General features: G+C 39.6%; 2 protein-coding genes across 16 annotated transcripts in view; both read left to right on the forward strand.

The window, feature by feature from the left end:
• The window catches only part of TPST1 (tyrosylprotein sulfotransferase 1), a 28,329-nt gene extending 24,793 nt beyond the window's left edge, over nucleotides 1-3,536 (forward strand). For 6 of the 13 annotated variants that reach the window (XM_074595366.1, XM_074595373.1, XM_074595372.1 and 3 more), the window contains 3 exons: nucleotides 563-613; nucleotides 2,346-2,421; nucleotides 3,489-3,536. In XM_074595366.1, coding sequence (XP_074451467.1) covers nucleotides 563-613; nucleotides 2,346-2,390 — 96 coding nt within the window. In that variant the 3' untranslated portion in view covers nucleotides 2,391-2,421; nucleotides 3,489-3,536. The remainder of the gene's footprint in view (nucleotides 1-562; nucleotides 614-2,345; nucleotides 2,422-3,488) is intronic. The other 7 variants (XM_074595377.1, XM_074595379.1, XM_074595374.1 and 4 more) reach the window with 2 other exon arrangements.
• A 1,450-nt stretch (nucleotides 3,537-4,986) lies between these two features.
• KCTD7 (potassium channel tetramerization domain containing 7) lies at nucleotides 4,987-22,058 on the forward strand. Of its 3 annotated transcripts, none has more exons than XM_074595382.1 (6): nucleotides 4,987-6,837; nucleotides 8,600-8,720; nucleotides 11,131-11,323; nucleotides 12,125-12,294; nucleotides 13,956-14,134; nucleotides 14,644-22,058. In XM_074595382.1, exons 3-6 carry the CDS (start codon nucleotides 11,180-11,182, stop codon nucleotides 15,018-15,020), a joined length of 870 nt encoding a protein of 289 aa, XP_074451483.1. In that variant the 5' UTR covers nucleotides 4,987-6,837; nucleotides 8,600-8,720; nucleotides 11,131-11,179; the 3' UTR covers nucleotides 15,021-22,058. The 3 variants fall into 3 exon arrangements, 2 of the variants coding, with proteins under 2 accessions (XP_074451483.1, XP_074451481.1); XR_012588410.1 differs by lacking the exons at nucleotides 4,987-6,837; nucleotides 8,600-8,720 and adding an exon at nucleotides 10,796-11,022 and having other exon boundaries at nucleotides 14,644-20,198; nucleotides 20,664-22,058; XM_074595380.1 differs by lacking the exons at nucleotides 4,987-6,837; nucleotides 8,600-8,720 and adding an exon at nucleotides 10,796-11,022.
• The last annotated feature ends 43 nt before the right edge of the window (nucleotides 22,059-22,101 follow it).

Genomic DNA, 22,101 nt, shown 5'->3' on the forward strand with positions numbered 1-22,101 from the left:
AGCTGGTGATTTTAGGTGTGTGGTTACATCCAGCCTGTGGGGGAAGGAGTTGGGTGTCTGATCTCATGCAGCGTGTTTGCTAAGTGAGTCAAGGTCTGACACAGCATACTTGGGGAAAATTGCTAGTAGTATATCTGCACGTATTATAATGGTATCTGTGTATCTTTAAGGATTAAAGCAAACGTACAAACTTTCCTGTTACCTGGAAATTACACCAGCTAGATATGTAGAATAAAGGGATAGATATGTGTAAAACAGGGTAGAAGGAGATGCTGACGCTCTTGTGTTGACCATTTTAACAACATGGAAGCCTAAGTTAGCATTTTCACACTTTGACTGTAGGCGCATTGTCTCGATGAACTAGGACAAAACAGAACTTTCCTCTGACAGCATAGTAAGATGGGATCAGTTGTTCAAGTGTGATACTTCTGTTTGTGTGAATGGTATGTATTTTGTACATAATGAATACTCTGACGCATCAGAAGATGTTGCATTGTGACATTTGTCAAGTTTCTTAACTATAAGATAGAAATGAGCAATATATTGTTTTTTGTTTTTCCAGGTCTACAAAGGTGAATTTCAGCTTCCTGACTTTCTTAAAGAAGTGCCCCAGGTACAGTACTGGATTAGTTTTCTTTTTGCGGGTGTTGCGGCAAGTTAGTATGCAACCAGTCTTTATAAACCACTTCTTCGTAAATTTGATTTTCTGTTAGATCATAAGAGAACAGCTGACGAGATAAAAGAATAGCTTGTCTGTGAGATTGGATCACCAGTGATGCAGCAGTCCCAAGCCTCTTCTGAGTGCACGTGTAACTCCAGTGTTAATAGTACGGTGCTTGTAAACCTGAGCTGACTGAATGTTGCTGTGAAACTCAAAGAAAGTTGGCTCTCTTTGTGTTGCCCAAACTGCAAAGTTTGTTACTTGTAGAGAAGCTTTATCCTTCGTTGCCTTGCATGGAAAGATTTAAAGCAAGTACAGTACAGACAGCAGAGATAAGTAATGAGGTATTTTTAGAAAGAAATAGTACTGTGTCAGACAAAACAAACAAAACCAGTTCAGCCACAGATAGTGTTGGTGTGTTGATTTAATAATCGAGTGAGCTATCGAATTCCAGATTTTACTGAGAAATCATAATCTGATACCCTTCAAATTCTATTAATTGTCATCAGCTCCCTAAGGGACCTAACCTTTGCAATAGCAGTTGAAAAAGCAAAATCTTTATCGTGGGGGTCTCAGGATGTCTTGGTACCTTGCCCCCATATGTGAGTGAGGTGTGCTTCCAACCTCACGTCCCTTCCCCATGTAGACATGATGAGAAGGGTTTGGGCTGAAACCACTAGCCTGTGGGGAGCTCAGTTTGGGAGACACCATCCCTTCCTGCTGGGCAGCTCTTCTGTGTCCGTTGAAGGAAACGAAGCAGACAAGATGGACTCGTCCCATGGAGCTGCCTTTGGAGTGCTCCCTGTCAGCAGCTTGAAGGGCTCCTCTCTGTGGGGGGGGTTATTTTTTTCCTTTCCAATGTGTAGTGAAATGAATTCTCCCTCCCATAGCCTTGCAGATTGAAGATCTGCTAATCTAGCAATGAAAAATCAGAGCACATGTTCTAGACAAGCAGCAAATAATTCACCTTTATCAGAGAAATAACAAAAATATTTGTATTTTATTGCTTAAGTTAAATATTTTCTATAAAATCAGTAGAACGTGTAGCAATTGTTTTTGTTTTCTTGGGTAAGAGCTGGTCAACTAGGCTCCATAAAAAATACCAGTGTTGGAGGCCGTATAATTGATGGTAAATGTCTAAATTTCATTTAAAGTGCTCTCTACGTTGTGCTTTGATAGAAAAACAAGAAGTGGCTCATCGCTGTTACTGTCTCAGGGTGTGTTCAAGTAAAGTGAGCTAGAAAAATACTTGGGGTTTTTCAATTCTCCCTGCACATGCAGGAGCAAAGCGTTGCAGAATTTGGAGAGAAAGCATTTTTAGGGACACTGCCTCCAGAATTGTGTATCTCTGCTTGCATTGTTTTAGATTTCTACTCAATTCCCCGTCCTTAATGATACATACAGTACAGAAGTTTATTTAGGGTGTAAGTAGCCTATCAAAAGTAAAATAATTTGCAGTGTCTTTACTTTTAGAAGAAGAAAAACACAACTAATGGGCACAAGCTTTCTTGGCTTTGTATCCCCAACAGTAGGAAAGGGCTCTGTGATTGTGACTTTGTTAGATACAGAGGTTGAGGAATACACGGGAGAATCTGCCACATGCAAACAAAGCATTTTGACTTATTCCATTCATTCAAACGAAAATTAATTGATTAAAAAGGAAAACTGGTTTCTTTTGTTCCAGCCAAAGAAGACAGTAGAAAGGAAGTCTCGTGGCAAGATAAAATGAACATGGATCAGTAAAGTCAAATAGTCGTAGTGTCTGTTTTGTGTTTTCAGAATATAACTTTTTGCTGTGGACGCCAAACCTTTCTGATAAATCTCTGTGATCTCTAATGTGGGCTTTGCTCTCTTACTGGATGTTTGCCTGCTCTTACCCTTGGAACAGTTAGTGCTCATGCTTTGCGAGTTGTGCTCAGCTAATAGAAAACCATTAAGAACCTGGCGTCACGCAGCTACGTGTGCTGTTGCTCACAGCATTGTTCACTCTCAACTGCTGGCCAAAATGTGTCTGCAGCTTAGCGGCAAGACAACTCTTGAAATGTGTGCTGCTTAAAAGTTCTTGTCAGCAAATTGTATGGAGAAAGTGTGCTGTAGTTACTTCTAATGCTTTCAAATGCAATTACTGTGGTTATTTCACGATTATCTACAACCATACAGATAAAGTTGCAGCATATATGGCTGCAGGCATAGAGTGTGTCAGAATGGAAGGAAATTAAATAGTGCTGATAAGGAATTCTGGAAAATGCAGGGAGATGAGCTGTCTTTAAAGTTTGACACACTGTATAGACAGTGTGCTAGCAAAATAAATTATCCTTGATCTGCATTTATCTAACAAATGATGCTTGATTGCCTACAGTATCTGTTAGTTAAATTATGCCATCTGTATATTCCAATTATCTTGTGATACATCAAAAGAACTTGGTCCCCTGTTTCAAGTAAATGTCCTCTTTCAATCCATACGACAGACAGGGAGGTTTCAAATGAGACTCTGCTAAATTTCAGGAGGTGGATTTATACAGTTAGCACGGTATGATTACATTATTTGCCAAACTCTGAGCAGACTTATCCAAAGTAAAGAAAGATCATCTAAAAAACAAAAATAAGCTTTGTGAAATAGTAAGAGAATATTGCTTAAACCATAAAAACTGATGCTGGAGTTGAAATTGATGCTGATAGTGTTCTCCTTTAGTATTATACTAAAGATGAAATTAACATAATGTAAGTATACAGCTAGATGGTTTTGAGTACAAACACTGGTGCTGATAATGGTATCTTTTCCTCTAATGTAAAATAGCTAATTTCATTTTAATTATTTACTTGACAGACTGAACCTATGGAATAGAAGATACAATGGATATTTCTTGCACAGAAGGTAATAAAAGAGCGTGCGGTCCTGCTCACTTGCTCTTCTTGGTTTAGTTAAGGTCTTTTTTTTTAAACTTATGTAACTCCATGTGAGATTTCGGGTAATAAAAATATGATGATACAGATCTTGATTCAGAATTGGTAAAAATCACATTGAGGTCAATCCTAGTGGTAAGAGCTACAAAGGCATAGCTTCACGTGCTTTAAGACTCACAGTGCAGCTCTACATGGCTCATCAGAGTTTGCTGTATTTGCTATGCTATTGGATTGTCAGCACTATCTTAGAGCTTGAAATAGAAAGGAACACATAAAACTACCACTACTCATCCTGGCATTCTTTAGCAGAGTTTCTTGTTCGTTTTCATATTTGTGTGTGTTTCAGTACTACGGCATATTTGCACAACAGATTCAGGTCCTCATTGTAACAAAACAGCGAAGCTTTAAAGATGACTCTTAATCGCCTTTGTCTTTTGTTTTTTAAGTCAGTTGCCCTTTCTAGATAGAGGAAACTGCTAAAGATAAGCTGATTTGTAGAATTTGCTTTTAATATGTTCCATAGCCAGTATTTTTAATAAACTGCATTTTAGTTGTTGAATGAACAATGGCAAGATTGTGCAGGGAACTCAGTAAATTCTGGACTAGTTAACAAATGAACGGTGCACGATTTACTGTATTATTCCAGGATTTTTTTTCTTGCGAACCGCGTTATCAAATGTTCTAGCTTGACAACAAAAGATGGCAAAATGCATCCAGTTTAAATATAGCCAAAAGCCACATGCCAGATACAAATACACTCGCTCTAGATATTTATTAAGTGGCCATAAATATAGCACGCTCTATAGCCCTAAATATAGCCAGAAAGCATCATAGCAATTAGAAATAATGGATATAAAGGTTTTCAAAAGGTTAATTGCCGGCCTTTATTCTGAAATCGATAGAGAAACCATAATCTTTTCATGTAGTCAGTGTTAAAACGACTAAAACATCTACTTCATGTTGCCACTTAGCTCTTGGAAAAACGTATTTAAAGCTACAATATTTCTGTCTAAAGCTGCTGTCCAGTTTCTGAGAAACCAAACTGTTAACTTCCCAGCAGTAACTATCACTGGTACATTGTAATGAAAGAGACACTTCCAGCATGTAAATGCAGCCCACTTCCACCAGGATTCTGAATGTAAGTGGAAATTCAGAGGTATTTTTTTCTTACATCTAAATATGCTCCAAGAAGTAACTCTAATGATAAACGACAGAAAAAGCAGCCACATTCCTTACAGGAAGTTTTCAGGGCTGTGGTTAGTCTTGGCAGTGACTTTTCACCTACTGAGATAAGATTAATTATGCATTTACAAGATGTATTTGTGCATTTACAAATATGTATTTACAAGACGTTGTCAAGGATAAAACCAGAATGTTACACTGAAAGCTCAAACATAACTTAATTTTTCTTTTTCTTTAGAAAAAAGACTGCTGCCTTTTCGATGGAAACGATCTTACAAGGACTGTCCTGCTGAGATCAGTGAGGTGTACTGCTCATGGCCTGCTTTTTTCAGAATCTTCTCCCCCATTTCTTTCATACTGTTTTTGTTCAAAATTTTGCTGTTGTGAGCGCATGTAAACCTGTTTAAAAACAAAAAAAAACACAAAAGCAAAAAATCACTGATGTTAATGTAGAATTGTATTACATTCGCACAAGTATTTTTTTTTAAGGTTTTAAAAAGCGCAAAGCAATGCCTGTCTCCAAAATTGCTATTCTGTCTTAATTACAAAACTCCATCTTCAAAGATTTTTTTTTTTTTTTCCTATAGCAGTTTGGTTTTAAATGTATGAAGCTTTCAAAAGAGTGGTCTGTGCTTGTCCTAAAAGATTTTTGGTGGAACAGTTGTTTGTTTTATTCACATGTGGAAATTGTTAAATATCTTTTATTTAAAAAAAAAGTTGATAAATTACATGTACAATTACAATTCAATGATCTTTTGTATTTTATTTTTCAAAATAAATGCTTTAAATGTGATTTATTATTATTATTAATGTCTTGGCTCAGTTAAGATTTAAATAATTCAAAGTATTGATGGAAGGTACGACCTAATGGCCTGGGTTTGGATCTCTCTTTGAAATTTGCAGTTTAATGCATTTTGCTTGTTTCTAAGAGCTGGGTGGTGAGGAAAAAGTAAGAGTATCCTACTGAGAGGTAGAAGAGAGTAATGTGAGATTTGTTTAATGCAGCAAAAAGTAGGTAATTTTTAGCCTACTGAATTTGTTCCTCAAAAGCAAAAAAGGTGAAACTGCTTCTGGACACTGCCAGAAAACTTGTATCCTAAAGCTTTGAGCATCTGTCAGTCAGTGGAACGTGATTATTCAAGTAAGGGATTTTTGGGATGGTTTTTGTCTTTTTTTTTTTTATCACTTCAGTGGTTCTTGGCATACTGAAGGTGCCCTCAGCTTTCTCCACCAGTTTTAAGAGAAGAAATCAATTCTTCCAGAAAAGAAATCTCTTATTTTTTTAAGAGAAGAAATCCACTTTCCAAAATGCTTCTGCTTCTACAAAGTCTGCCTTTTAGGATTTGAAACAGTTTTGGTTTTCTTCTGTTTCTTTTGTTGTTACAACTCCATTTTGAGATCATAGAATCATTAACGTCTATTTGTAACACCAACAGTGAACGCAGGCGCTTAAGTGCGTTCAGGAAAATAAGTTAATTTCACAGTTTGGTACCCATTTACCCATTTCTTACCGACCATGAGAATACCGTTGCTGGCAAAAGCGGGCCCGCAGCATCCCCTAGTGCCGGCGGCGGGCGGTGCCGCCCCTCGCCTTCCCCCGGGACGGGCCGCCTTGTCCCGGGACCGGCCCCGGTGGAGGGCAGCGAGGTACCGGCAGCGGTAATTAATCGACGGGTTACGGGATGTTTTCCCTCACGGATGAGCAAAAACGAGGAAAAAAAACCCAAACCAAGGCCCGGCCGTGGCTGTGTGAGCGGCGCAGCAGCGCTCCCCGTGAGGGGACAGTCCCGCGCCGCGGCCCCGCCCGCGCGGGACCCGGATGGGCCCTACGTGACGCGGGGGCGCGGCGGCCGCTCCCGCTCCCCGCCGCTCCGCAGCGGGCAGCCGGTGACGGCGGGCGGGCCCGCTGCTCCTCTCCTGGGCGGCCGGGGCGCCGCCCCCCGCCACAGCCCTTTTTCCCTCCGTCGGCAGATGTGGCGGCTGGCGGGCGGCACGGCGGCGGGCCGGGTGCGGCAGACGCGGCGGCAGCGGCAGGCGCTTCCCCCGCGGCCCGGCAGGGGGCATGAGCCCGTTCACCGGCGCCCTGTCAGGTGAGGGGCGGGAAAATCCCGCGGCCGGGGGAAGCGGGGGGCGTGGGTGGAGCGCTCGGAGAAGGCCGGTTTGCAGCGGCCGCTGAGGGGAGCCGCTGCCCGGCCCAGGGCCGCCGGCGAGGTGGCGGCAGGACCCCGGCCTGCCCCCCTCACACCACAGAAAGACAACTCCCGCATCTGCAGGCGCTTTCTGGTGAACTCCGTTAGCGTTTAGGCTGTTTAGAAGGCCCTAGAAGGGTGCTAAGTCGCAGACAAATATTTATTTGTCTAATTAATATTTAATTTGCCAGACACCTGGCTTACCCATGCGTCTGGCTCGGTTTCCGATCTCCCTTGGGGGCCTGTGCTGCCCCAGCGGTGCCTCCACGCTTCACGGTGGTGAAACTGGAAAGCAGCTTGAAGCTCATAAAAGCTTGTCCGTGCTGTGAAATTCTGTGTAAAAAAAAAAAAAAAAAAAAAAAAAAGTTGTTGCTGCCAGGCAGTACAGAGCGGGTGGCTGTTATCTGCTGGTCATTCGGCCTCCCCGCTGCCCTGTTCCTACCTGAGAAGGTGACTGTGGTGATGAGGTTTCCCATCGTATCCTCCCGTATGGCACGTCTTTGCTCTCTGATGCAGAAGTTGAGTTACGCTATCCCTTCATCATACTCTGCGTTGTTCTTTGCTAATGACTAGAGGCGCTGAGTATGTCCAGAATTTTACAGTCAAATGTATAATACAGTTTACCTGCAGCCCAGGGATCCCTGCCCTTTTTCAGGATGTTTCTTCGCTATTCTGACACAGATTCATTAGAATTAACTGGACGTCCCATCTTTTCTGCTTTATTCATGCATCTGAGTCTCTTGAAGAATGCTGTGGTAGAGACACTGCTAAGTCACGTCTTATTCTGCGTCCTCACAGGGACTCAGTTTCTCTTGAAAAGGGAGAGCCTTCCTAGCAATCTGGTTGGTATTTCCCCAAAACAAACACATTCCAATCAGTTGGTTTTGAATAGTAGTTTGTGTAGGTCTCCTATGGTGGACTCATACATCAGTACCTTGATAATAAAAGAGTTTGACCATGTAATCATTATGTTACTTTTTTATAGGTGTGTACCTTTGCCAACACCAGTGTAACCTTAGAAGGTATTTAAGAAAAGTTGTTTAAAAGGAAACGGAAAAGTTGAGGGAACAGCAGAGCCTTGAAAAGCTTTTTTGAATCTCAACATCAAGTAAAACTCGATGCAGCTCTAGGGTTGCCATCATTCTCTAGGGAACGAAGCAAAACTTGCAGGTCCATTTCATTTAGTAAGCTTGCTTTGGGGTGCGTGTGTGAGACAGTATCTGAACTGTTGATAACAAAGCTCCGGGAAGTAATCTCTGCCTTTTAAATGACAGGGAGCAGCTTGTCAACTGGAAGGAGGTATTTCCGGTAGAGCTGGATTGTGCTGATGTATGGTTCAATTAAGTATTTGATTTAGAAATAATTTTGCTGATTGGTGATGTTTTCTCATTAATTATCTGTTGATCTGGCCTAAGACGTATTTGAAAATTAAATGGATGCACTTAGTTTAAATAATCAAAACAAATCCTGTAACTTTAATGTGAGATTTAACAGAGAAATATTTTTGTGCCTAGTTAATTATTGCGTATGCTTGAAGTGGCAAGGGTATTCAGATGGATGCATATTCCCCATGAAGCGAAGAGAACCAAAATGCAGAAAACCAAAATGCAGAAGATTGCATGCCAGAAAACTGACCAGTGATGAGCGTATGTTTTTCTTGCAGGAAGGCTCTGTGTTCCAGTCAGCATACTGCTGTTTCACTACGCTGTCTCTGTGGATGAACAGGAAGTGAAGCAAACCTAGAGAGGAACTTCTCTTACCTTTTAATGAACGTCAAAAAACAGGTTAGACGTGTCAATGATCAATCTCTTCATTTTACTGCCACTAATCTTATTCTTGAAATCCTGGACTAATTATGGGCTGAGATCTTATACGCTAAACGTCACTATCCAGGAGATTGCTTTGTGTGAACATTCCAATAGAAAAGAAGCTTATTATTCATGAATGTGACATAATTAACTTATTCTCTCTCATGTTTTTTCCTAAACCATGGTGTCACGTTGAAGGGGGATTATGAAAGAGGAAGAATAATTCCTTTTTCTTCAACCTTAATTCCTTTTTCTTCTATTGCTGGGAAAGAGGGCCTTTTCGGTACAGTGCCAAATGGATGAACTTACCCATAACACATTCTGTGGTCCGCGATTCTGATATGCTTAATGAAGCTGAATTTTGTTTATTCAGAGGATATGATCCATTTACATGGAAGCTATGGGACATTCTTGAAAAATTTGGACAATTAAAGAATGCGGTTTTGGTCAGTCTTGAGTTCTTTTGAATAGTCTTAAGAGAACTGGAAATACAGCAATCAAAGCACTGGTTTCAAGTAATGGCATTATAAATAATACATTGACAGTAAATACAGCCTCACACTCAATTTTGACTATACATCTTATAAATTAAGCTTCTGCAAACTGCTTCTTGATGGTAATTTTTTTACCTCCTTAAAGGAGACCCCACCAGAACAATCTTTCATTTACGGTGTATATGTTCTTTATCTGTGAGGCATAGTTGACTTGTTTTGATAATTCGTGATGTCAAAATAGATGTTGTTTCAGGACAAATATTAAAATTGCTAATAGGGTGTGGACATTGAGAAGTCCTTCCTTCCTTATTTTCCTGCCTTATGCATTGTACTGTGGTGGAAAAATGATTATGAAGTGAAAGTCCATCTTTTGAACTGTAGAGAAGAGAAGTTAAATACTTGTCTTGAGCTGAGACAAACCTCTTAATAAGCTGCAGTTTAAAAATAAATTTTTGAAACATCACGGTACCTACTTATCTAGGTTTATTAGGTTATTAACAGGATCTGGAATTCACCTCCAAATTTTGGTGAACGAAGACTATGTACACTCCCACAGAGTGTGGAGGTTTTGATCTGATTAGCTCTCTAAAGAGCATGTTTTGGCCAGGAGCCATTCCAGCCTGGGTTCATTTTGAACTTGCAGCGTTTCCTTTAAGAGTTGAGATCTACAGATAGCCTGACAATGTGCATAATGACTGTATTAGCAGAATTAGTAAGGCAGAATAATTAATCATGGCTATTAAAATTTTATGTCATTTCTGCTTGTTGATTTTGATTGGAAGCAGCCCTTATGAAACATTTATTTAGTCAGTAAATAAACGTACCTGATGTGCTTGTGCAAATATTCCTTCTCTTTTTGAAATGTATAGCAATGTGAGACAAGCACCTTGCAGGGTTAGAGAGCTGGATAAAACCTCCAGTAGTTCAGTTTCTTTGTTAGGATGTTGTGATGCCACTGGAGACACCAGAGCAATCCTGGAAACAGAGGTACTTTTCATGTAAAAATGCAGTGTAAAGAGAACAGCAGGGTTTCTAGTCTTTCCTACTCTGCACTTTCGATTATTATTTTTATAACGCAGCTTATTGTTAGTCTGTCCCATCCTCTGGTTGAAGATGGACTGTGAAAGCAGTGTAGTTGATGTTGCTGTGCATTTTTTTCTGTGCAGGAAGGGAAATGGATAATAATCAGTAAACGCACAATATAGTATGAGGAGTTAAATACATGCATATCCGATGTGTGCATTTGTGTACAGTGTGATGCGATGCAGTGGGCAGGAAAATGTCTGTTTTCTCTGTCTGGTTAGAAAGCTCAATTTTCTCCTTTGACAGGAAACGCTAGAACTGAGCAGAGAGCCTTTACGGTGCCTGTCATTGTGCACAGCAGGCTCTGAGCCGCTTTTGCAGCTGAAGGTGACAGACTGGGAGCTTGGCTGGGAGCAGGAGTGCGGGGTGTTGCACAGCGCGCGCGGCCAATGAGAGCCTGCATTTCAGGATGCGTTTCTCCAGATGGCCTATTGCGATGGACGGGGTGGAACAGCAGCCACCCAAATTCACCCAGCAAATGACATTTTGCTGCAAAAGCGTGGCGGAGCCAATCACGCACTGTACCGCACAGCCAATGGACGCCGGTCTCTTACCCAGCCACTGGCAGGGGCTCTGTGACTGTTGGACCTTGGTACAGCTCTGCAAACTGCATTCCTGCAGAGACAGCCCTCCCTGAGTTTGTTTCTCAGCACAATAGTCATCCTCGCTGTGATTCATTTCCCAGCAATAACAATGCCATTGTAAATGATCTGTGTAAAGCCGGGGAGTTACGTGCCTTGCCTGCCACGTGATCTTCTGCAGCTGGTGGGGAGAGTGCCTAAGTAATTTGGGTCTTGTTTCCCATTTAGCATTGCCACGGCTGCCTACCCAGCAGACCTGCTTACGAGAGCCAGAGGGATGGTGGTAGTTACGGGGCAGAACAAAGTGAGTGGAAACCCGGATGATGCCATGTCGAGCTCAGATGCAGAGGATGATTTCCAAGAGCCAGCCACTCCTACTGCAACCCAGGCAGGACAAGCACTACCTCTGCTGCCTCAGCAGGTAAGAGCTCTCTGGTACTGTTCATCTGATAACGTCCAGTTATTGCAGCACGTACTGCTCAGGTGCCAAAGAATTCAGGATTTCTTTGTTGGAGTATTTATGGATATCCAGTTCCATTTCCATTGGTAGCTGAATGGTTGAATAAAACTAAGTCTCGTGAATTTTACTTCAGTAGCTTGACAGCGTTACTCAGAATTTCTATCCATGCTTGGACTTTACAAAAACAAGGAAGTTTTGTTCTGGTGCTGAGGTGTGATACTAACATTACGCATCTTACAGTGTGATACTAAGATGGTAGGCCTGCTATAAACCTAATGTAAATACAGAACCACTGGTTTTTCCAGTGTATAGTAGTGTAGTGTAAAGGAACCAGCAGAGTAGCATCTGAGTGCAAGTCCCAACCTTGCCCTGAGATTTCCTACCTTGTTTGTTTGTGTTGAAGGGGGAGGGAGGGTTGGTTTTGTTTTGTTTTTTCTGTCCCCAAAAGAGCCGAGAGGAGGCATTCACGCTTTTAATGAATATCTGGTATTAAAGCTAAGTGATTACTGCTCTTTTAGGTTTCCAAATAAAATTAAAACATTCACTGATTGCACCCAGAAGCCAGCCAAAGTATTCAGGTTTTTAACCCTTGAACCTCACTGTCTTGAGGCAACAGGCCAGGAAAGAAGGATTTGTTGGACCAAGTTAAGTCAGAGTGGCAAAGATTGTATGCTGTGTCTGCTGGAAGTTGTAACCCGTTTGGCCTGAACATGTCTGCAAAGGGCTAGAGGCTCATTTCTGATGATGTGGTTGCTTTTGCAGTTTCCAGAAGTTGTTCCACTAAACGTAGGAGGCATGTATTTTACAACAAGACTGTCAACACTGCGACGTTATGAGGACACAATGTTGGCGGCTATGTTCAGTGGAAGACACTATATTCCAACAGATGCTGAAGGCAGATACTTTATTGACAGAGATGGAACCTACTTTGGGTAGGTACAGTGTCCTCAGTAGTATGCTTTAAAACTTGTTACTGAAAAAGATTATTTTTAAAGGAAAATAAGTTTTAACTTTTTTTCCTTATAGTTAAATCATATTTGTGTGGTAGGTAAATGTGACCGACTGGCATCCATGCCTTCAAAACATCTCAAGAGAGGAGTGTACTTCAATTAAAAAACTATTTGTTTTACTCTTAAGGGCCTAAGTTTTACAATGGGAAAAGAAAAACAGGTAATGTTTTGAATTTGTGCGTTGTCTCTAGAGTATCTCCTTTAAAGGTATCAAGTTGTTTTGATGTTTTAAAAAAGAATGTATTTGTCATTGCTTTTCATAGGAGGCTCTTTTGTACAACACTGTTTTTTAATTGATATTACAGTATGTATGATAAAGAGGGAAGGGAAGGAATGCATCTGGGTTTCTTAAATCTAGAAAGTACGATGTTTTCAGTGTTTAAGCAGGATATAATGTAACTGGTAAAAAAGCACAAGGCTCAAAGAATATTTTTTTTAATTATTTTTGCAGGTAGTGCCATATTCTTTCGCTTTCAGGATTCCTTCTTATGTATTTAGCTTTTTTTTTATTTTTAATTAAACTAACCATGTTTTTACTAGTATTCTGTTTGAGTTGGTGTGAGGTTGGTAGAAAAGGTAAACAGTGTTCATGGGTTAATGTTCATGGGTTAAGGGCTTTGCCCAAAGCACACTTTGCAGTTTAACTTACATTTCTTGTTTCTCCTTTGTAGACGTTTACTTAACCTCTTCAACAGAGAAGGGTTGAATTACTTCCAAAGCACATTTGGATTGTGCCATAATCTGGGACAGAAATAGATTAAGCCACTATATTTATTGGAAAATAATTGTTTCTTTACATTTGGCAATTTGGAATTGCCTGCCGCTTTGTTGGAAAATCAATTAATTTGTGATGTTATCAATCTGAATTCAAAATGTAGCTAGAACAGAGAGCCAAGTTAGCACGTGCTGTATTTGTTGACATTCTAATGAAGATTGCAGTAATGCTTGTTTTATTTCATATGGTCAATAATAGTTTTCTTGTTTAATGCTTATAAAGTGATTTCTTTACCTATTAAAAATCTGGTCACTTAGCTGTTTAAGAACTATGAGGAAATGTTCTCTCTATTATTATTATTATTACAAGTGTATATGGCCCTGATCCTGTGAAGAGAATGTCTCCTTTGCAAAAGGACGCTGTATTCAGCTAGAATCCTGGTTCTGTGTGGGATGAAATGTCCACGCATATGATTCTCCAGGAAAATGGAAATGATTATTTTGTCACAGACCTAAATTTGAAATACAGTGACTACAATCTCTTTCCCATGAAATACTGTCCCCTCTTCTATTTTAGGCGGTTACTCCGCCTTGAACTTTTTGCTTAAAATATGATGGGGTGTTTTGAGTGAATTTTGACATTAACAGAAGCAGAATGTGAAACGATGACTTGGAAACCTGAACGTGGCAAATGCCTTTAAAAACATATGTTGGAAATATGACTCACGGTTATTTCAGTTACTGTCGAAATGTAAGGATTTCTATCTCAATAGTATAAACAATGAATATCCAGCCTTTTCTCTCCTTTCTCACCTGTGGCAGTTCTGGTAGAAGCTTGTTACTTAATAGTATTTTTGCCCTTTTTTTAGAGACATACTTAACTTTCTGCGATCTGGTGACCTGCCACCAAGAGAGCGAGTGAGGTCAGTTTACAAGGAAGCACAGTATTATTCCATAGGACCATTGCTCGACAATCTAGAGGATATCCAGCCTCTTAAAGGAGAAAAAGTTAGACAAGCTTTCCTGGGCCTAATGCCATATTACAAAGGTAAATAAACAAAGTAGTATTGACTGCTGCTTCTAGGGTGATTCAAGTAGTATACACCGTGCTTTCAGATCTGCTTTCAGCAATCAAACTATTTCCATTGTATTTGAGAAGTTTTTAATGTACCTTTCGTGCTCGTTAGATCTTCGAGGTCTCTGTGTCAGATTTGTTCCTGCTGTACCCAAGGATGTGGATTTTTGTGCTGTCTTAAAAGGGAGCAAGATCTAGGCCACAACATGCAAGGCATATTATTAAATGAGAAGGATTTTCTCCCTCTGCATTTGTTCCGTTAGGAACTGCAATTGAATAAATTTAGGCATATAGTAAGACACTAAGTCACAAGATAACTGAGACTGATTTAATTACTATATATCTAGATACTTCCCATTGCTGGTAATATTATGTTAAGAATAACTTGTTAAGTGCTGAAGTAATATTTTTCACATTAAATAATTGCATTTGTTTTCTCTTACTAGGTGCTTCATAGTTATTTTCAACTTTTTTTGTTTTAGATCATTTGGAACGGATAATCGAAATAGCAAAGCTTCGAGCTATGCAGAGAAAAGCAAGATTTGCAAAATTGAAGGTCTGTGTCTTCAAAGAAGAGATGCCCATCACTCCCTACGAATGCCCACATTTCAATTCGTTACGTTTTGAAAGGAGTGAAAGTGAGACAAAGCTGTTTGAACATCATTGCGAAGTAGATGTATCTTTTGGCCCCTGGGAGGCTGTAGCTGATGTCTATGATCTTCTGCACTGTATTGTGACAGACCTGTCTGATAGAGGGATAACTGTGGATCATCAGTGTATCGGGGTGTGTGATAAACACCTGATAAATCACTATTACTGCAAGCGTCCTATCTATGAATTCAAGATTACTTGGTGGTGAGTTATTTTATCCAGACCGGTGCAGGGATAAAAGGACTTCTAGACGACAATTGCTTTTAATATTTTTGCAACGTGTCTCTGGAAATGCATTGCTGCTAACATATATTGGAATCAGTCTGCTGAAGTGTTGGCTAACGCTTAGCTGCTTAGCAAAAGGGAACCTGTTACAGAGGTTGAAAAACCTCTGAAATCTTGAAAAACCAGCCTGCAACAAGACTGTTGGCTCAGGTACCTTAACGAGGCACAAAACAAAATCACCTCATGGAAATGATGGAGAGGAGCGTCTAACGTCTTTGAAAAGGTGCCACCTACCATGTGGCTTTAGTATCGTAGTCTGCAAAGCAGATATTGCAGATCTCACGTGCATTATTATAAAGCCAGGGGGCTAATAATGCTGACGTAACGTGGTTGAATTTTACCCACTTAGAAATGTTTTAGTCACTACTTAAACTTACCACTTTATAAAATTGAGTAACACCCAGCACAGAGATTCTGGAAATGTGATTTTGATGTAATAGATAATTTAAAAAAAAATAAAATAGGAGTATTCCCTATATATTATTAATTGTTGTCACAATTAAGCTATATTTCTTTTTTAATTAAGAATCTGCATTGTGAATTATAATGTTATATTTCAATTATTTCCATTGTTATAAAAAGGAATAGCAGATTTGGAATATATTCCTTAATGCTTTTAGGAATAATAACTGTTCATGGAAGACTTGTGCCTGTTTTTAGCCTTAGAAATTCTAAATGTTTACAGTATCTACAAAAAAAGAAGCTCTATAGAATCAGGTCCTTTACAAAGGCTTTTGGTAAACAAAAAAACCCTATATGTATGTTCCTATTAGCAGAAGTAAGAGGAATATTAAATGTACATTATTTTATTACTAACTCTTTTTACATTCTGTGATACTAAACTTTGTTCTAGAGTTAGAGTCAAATGACGATACTAGACAAGTGCTTCTTTCACCTCACCTTCAGACAACTAAATCTCATTTTTAACATTCTTCTTGACCCTTCCTGGCATAGTATCAGGAAAAAGAATTTTCAACCTTCATATTCAAATACTTCTCCAATTATAAACCAGTATACCTGGGTAGTAAATTTCTTTCCGCACTGAAAGAGGCAGCCATTGCAGAACCGTGTTCTTTTCAGAAGGTTATTATTGCACTTCTGACATTAATAACCACATCCCGAAATTGAATTACTTCATGTCTAAAACTGAAAGGTAGATCTAAACATCTGAAGATGTTACTCTTTTGTGAGGTACAGAAAACTTGAGTATTTTTCAAAAAGACCCCACTTGAAGTGGCCTCAAAATAATCCTAAAGAGAGAGGGAAAGTAAATGTTTGCATATTGCATTCCATTGGATTGGTTAATCCAAGAATATTGCTTAATTAAACTTTTGACCAAAACACTTAAGAAACCTGTTAATCGCAATGATCAAAATTCTCAGTTACCTGAGGTAATTTTTAGAATAATTCAAGGACTTTACGATCAAATTGTCTTGCGAAAAAGAGGCAAATTGTTTGCGTTGTCACACTTCTATGTATTTAATTTAGGAATTTTTAGTAAATTGTCTCTCTGAGGTGGGGCCATATAGCTCTAATGATCTCTTTCCAAATGTTTACTGACAGAGGGTCATTGTCAAGTGCTGAGTTTTGAGTCCAGAGCTTAAATTTTGAAATGGAGGGAAGGAGGAAATTATGTACATTTGGATCTTATTTTAAGTTATTTTAAATTGTCTTCTTAAATATTGGCCTATGTGTTACACAGAGTTGTTCTGCTTGTGTTTGACAACCCAAAATTGAGGCAAACTGAGACTAGTAAAGTATCCCTAAATTAAGAGGAAGCTTGCATGGTTTCTTCACTACTCTGCCGGCTTCATTTTTTTTCCAGGGAATCTTAAACTGCAAACTACAATTTCTAATAAAATTATGTAAGATCTTAAAGCTGAGGCTTACAAAGTTTTGGCTGCCTGTACACTTCAGACATGTAAGTTCAGGATTTTCAGCATCAGTTTATTTAGAGACTACAATGAGAATTGCAGTTTTACTGGGTTATTCGGTGTTTCTTTGCTCCTTCCCGTATTTGTATTTAAATGGGACGTAACTCTGGTTTGAATTTCAGCACTATTTGCAGAAATGGAACACAGTCTGATTTAACAGTATGATTTTTGGTTTGGCTCTAAGAATTTTTCCATTGTTATTTTAGAGAAGCTATAATGACAAAATTCCTGTTTCGATCATGTTTGCTATTTCTTAATATGCACACACTGATATTTTATAACTTTTTCCTGTTTAGTGCGTAAATAAGTAAGGAAGACTGTCTAACCAAAAAGATAAAAAGTAAAATCTTGGTCTGCATCAGTTGCATCTTAACTGAAGCTTTCATCCTTCAAATCCTCCAGAAGACAGCAAACATTAAGTGCAATATTGAAAAAGAAAACACGGATTCGAGCCAACATGCTTTCATTAAACACATACATTCTGTGTTGTGATTTGTGCAAGTTAACAATATTGTTATTGATTACACTTGTTTTAAGCAGTCTTTGTTTACAATGATTTAGATGATATTGCCTAATATGTATTCGTTTTTTGACAGAAACAGAAGAGTTGTGCAGGCGGATGTCAGGGGAGTATAATCTAATAACTGGTTTATATAACATTATTGACTTATCTTTTCTTGGCGTATAGCGTAATTTTTGAAATTCTGCGTTTGCAACAAAAATGTGAGTAGCTGATCTATTAAATCCATGTTTAAGATGATCGATGTTTTTGTATATCATGAGTGCTTTATAAATGTCTAATTAAACTAAATGCCTATGTAATACTGCTTTTTTTTCTTTACTTTAGGACTTTTCTTTGTATCTGGCTAGGCTAGAGGTTTGCTAGAACATATTTACCTGTTTCTCTATACTTCTGTGTAGCTTTTTTGCCACTTGATCATTTACATAGCTGCTTTTCCACCCCCACACTCCCAAATACTCTGTGTTTGCGAGCTGACACTGTAGACAAATTGGCCGTGCAGTCACGGGTCTCAGGTCGTCAATATAATGTCGCTATGAATATCATGTTTGCAGATCATTAAAAGGACAATGCAGGTCAGTCCATTTAGCTCATTCAGTATGAAGGAAATACATTGTTTATTTCGTGTTCTGAGACAGGATACATGCCGTTTTTTCGGTTCGGAATTGATATACAGGAACACATGTGTTAGAATCAATTTATTTTTTTTTTTCCTAAATAAGAAGTCTCAAGTGTTTTCAAAGCACAGATTGCATATCTGGATTGCAGCGATTACTCTGTTTTTTATGACTACTGGGGGTAATAGTGGGACAGTTGAGGGATAGTTATTTCAAAAGTAGAATTGTTAGCTTTTTTTTTTAGGTTGCTGTGTGTCTGAACAAAAACATAACAAGACTAATCTTTTCAACATCCCCTCTATCTTTGCGTAGTCTAGTGGTTTTTAACAGGGAGCAAAGGGAGGTCTTACTATCGGGTCTCTTATTAAGCAAGTTGGCCAGTTTCACAGGACACTGAATGTTTCTGCATCAGTTTTACGCTTGTAAAATAGGAAGGATGTGTACTCATCTTTATAAAGCACTCAAAAATGACATGAAAAGATAGTTACGTGCAGCATCCACTTGATGACTGTTGATTTCAAGAGTTCAAAAAAAAATTTAAAATAACATTTAAAACACTTAAAATAACTTTTCAACTTGGTGCAGGCTTCTTAACTTGAATACCACAATACTCTACATAGTTATCAGAAATACTCATTGCTGAACCTCCGTCCTCCTTGGAGGAAAGTGAGGGTGTGTCTTTGATCTGGGAAACCTTTGAGCCATTAGTAGATTCTTGCTTGTCCTCGTGGTGCGTGTTTTCTTCTGAGACTGCTGGATTATTCTTTTTTTAAAGCTGATTTTAACCCAAACTTATAATTAGGGATCAATTTCTGCATTGATGAGGGTTGTGGGTTCTTTGGTTTGTTTTGGGGGTTTCCAGGTCTTCGTTATCTGAATAGCAAAAGCAGTAAGTTATTGCAGCAGAAAGTTCTGCATACGCCCCTTTAGATGGATTTTTTTTAAGTTCAGGAAGTCTGTCTGGGAGACACCTCACGATGTAATATATGCAAATACTTGAATTTGTTGATGTGGATATTTTTGAGGTTTTGTTCTTGTTGTTCTGTTGTGTAATATTCTTTCCTGAACCTAGCACGAGAGTTAAGCGTTGAGTTAAACATTGGTTTTCTGATAAGCCTGCTTATGCCTTAGATATCCCCTACCCCCGTTTTGTAAAATCACTGATCCCAGAGGTGTTCAATATATGAAAAAGTAATGGCTATTAGAGTTACAGGAAAATCAAGAATCTTCCTTGATTCTCAATGAGTCCATTAAGGGAATCGGTCCATGTTAATCCAATTGCCGTCTCCATTCTTCTGCTCCGCGTGGCTGCCTGTCGCTTCAGCAGTGAGACAAAGCAGTCAGGGGTTGGGTCTGGCTGGCACAAGTCCTTGAAGGCAAAAGGCAAAGACTTCTGTCATATGAGAAACGTACTGATTTGCATAAGCGCGTAACCCGGCCTTCGCTGAAGTCATGGTTAAATTCCCAGCAAATCAGAAGGGTCTTGATATTTCAAACTGTTCTAAACGATAGCTTTGTTAAACCTTAATCTGTGTTGTGCCAGACCGTTCCAACATCTGCATTGTGAAAGACAGAGAGGTTGCCCAGTCCTTTGCTTTATGGTTCTCGGTGTATCTGTGTTTTCCTCGTGAAACCTAAAGCCGAGCGAGGTTGCAGATCACTGCCCCCAGAACTGAATACAGCCTATTTCAAGTCTCTCCTGTGCATTGGGCATGTGCTGGTTTGTGCAAAAATGAAAGTGGGAGGGAACTAGTTCTGCAGTGTATTTCCCCAGGGACAATCCTCACTGGCTCTGAAGGAGAACTTCGGTGAGATCCTGAGCCACACGCCCCCACATCTCCGTTTGCTAGATGAAGCGTAAGAGGCGTAAGGAGATGAGGTGTCCAGCCTGAAGATTCACAGTGAGACCATGACTCTGACTGGATTCCCCCTTGGAATCCTCACCCCTTCCTCTGACCTTTAAGATGTACAACTCCATGGGCAGGAAATGTTTTACTTCTCTCTGCTGCACCCTCACATCTGTTTGCAAGGTGAATACTTAGCCTGCTTTAAACTAAAGGGATTGTTTTAATATTACAATATGGTGACTGATAGTTGCTAAAGAATCAATGAAAATCTTATAACTGACAAAAATACCTGCATAAATTAAGTAAAAAAACTTATTTATAGCATAATCACTTTAATTTCACTCTTCTGCTGTATTTTTTTCTAAAGACTGTTAAGAAATGTAAACCCTTACTTCTTTAAAGGGCTTCCATCTGTTTCATAGTAATATGTCTTCAGGCTAAACACCTGGATTTTGGGCTTTGAGGGCCTTGTTTGCTGCTTGCTATGAGCTGAAGGATGAGTGCAGGATCTCTCATCGCTTTTTTTTCTTAAAAAAAATAATTACTCATATACTTAAAAGTTCATGATGTTCGAGCTTCATTTGGCATTTGCAACCCCTGGGAGCCTTCCTTCCCAGCTTTATTCTCACTGCTCATTCTTGTTTATAGATGACCCGGGAGAGGGGACACGATGAGGAAGATGATGGAAGTGCCAGCAGGGAAAGTCTCCTGTCAGAGCCAATTGTTGGCACTGCAGAGTGTTTTTCCCGTTTTATTTCCAGCCCTGTGCTGGGTGAGGCAGAAGAACGTTCATCACTGTTTATGTGAGGATCCAGTTAGCCCAGCTCAGCTCGACTGCGTTCATCCGTTTTCTGTGTAAGTGTGTTGTGTTGTGATTTATCGAATTCAGTGGGAAAATCCAGCGGCCGTGGACTGCGCTGGGAAATGCAGCAGTGAGGGGTGAGGTGGCTGCAGGGCTCACACTATTTGAATTTCAGCATCATTATTTAAAGGTCTGAGGGCCTTTATGCCACAGCTTATGCGTTGGATCTTTCTTTTCTGCATGGCGAAGCAGAGTAATCAAGCTTGGGACGCAACTGCCTGGTAGGTAAGAGAAGGCTTCAAAGCGAGGAATGCGGAAAGATGGTCTCTTAACTCACCACAAATCTCTGGGACATGGTATTTCTTTCAGTTTCTTCATTTAATAACTACTTTATTCTGGATGATTTATAAACCCCACTGGCTTTAAGTTATGATGGGTGTTACTGAACCCTGGAGCTGTATTGATCTCTTTCGTTATAAATGGTTGTGAATTGTTTTTAGGTTGTTCAGTCACAGCAGAGAGGACCCAGGATAGTTCTGCGTTTTGGGCTACGGAAACATAATTCCATTTCACAAACAGAAAAAACCTCCAGTCTTTCATTATCTTTCTGCAAATAAGCTAGATTTCAGAGGGTAATTATGTCTGTTACTGTCTTCTGTATATAGTCGTCTTAACTGGAAACTGCTTTCCAGAACAGCAGTTCTTACTCCTTTTACTTACACGAGCTTAGTATAAGTTTACCTACACTTTCACTGTGACTTTTATAAATGGATTTTGTTTTGCTGAATTATAAATTGTATGTGTCTATGCATTGTAACCCGTAATGCCTTTGAAAATCCAGCCTGGATGTTAACGATCAGGGTTTGGAATTATCTCCAAATGTGTTTTAAGTAAGTTGTGATGTTTAATACTGTGGATATTGCAGTGTATTATTTCTTACTATGTTTCGCTTCTCAGTTAAGGTAATACATAGTTAAGTTTTTTATTTAAAATACATAGAAGACAAATGTGGATATAAAGTTTGTGTTGTGCAATAAAAGGATGTAATACTGAAAACTGCTGGAATCTGGCTAATCTGGTCTGCAGCCGCTGCACCCCCTTCTTCACACCCCCTGTCGTTGGAGTTTGCTTTGCACGACTGCAAATGAAAATAAAATACACCAGTCTCCGTCCCGGGCTTCGTTTAACGGCAGCAGCCGCTCACTCGCTCATCGTCGTTTCCTTCGCAGATGGCACTGACGCAGCGGCTGCCATCTCCTTTGGGACACCGACCGGTACCACCTC

This window comes from Larus michahellis, chromosome 7 (assembly GCF_964199755.1).
Source record: "Larus michahellis chromosome 7, bLarMic1.1, whole genome shotgun sequence".
Classification (NCBI taxonomy): Eukaryota; Metazoa; Chordata; class Aves; order Charadriiformes; family Laridae; genus Larus; species Larus michahellis.

Coding starts and splice junctions, on each gene's coding strand:
- KCTD7 (XM_074595380.1), top strand. Junction 11,324..12,124: donor TACCTCTGCTGCCTCAGCAG/GTAAGAGCTCTC, acceptor TTGCTTTTGCAG/TTTCCAGAAGTTGTTCCACT. Junction 12,295..13,955: donor AGAGATGGAACCTACTTTGG/GTAGGTACAGTG, acceptor CCCTTTTTTTAG/AGACATACTTAACTTTCTGC.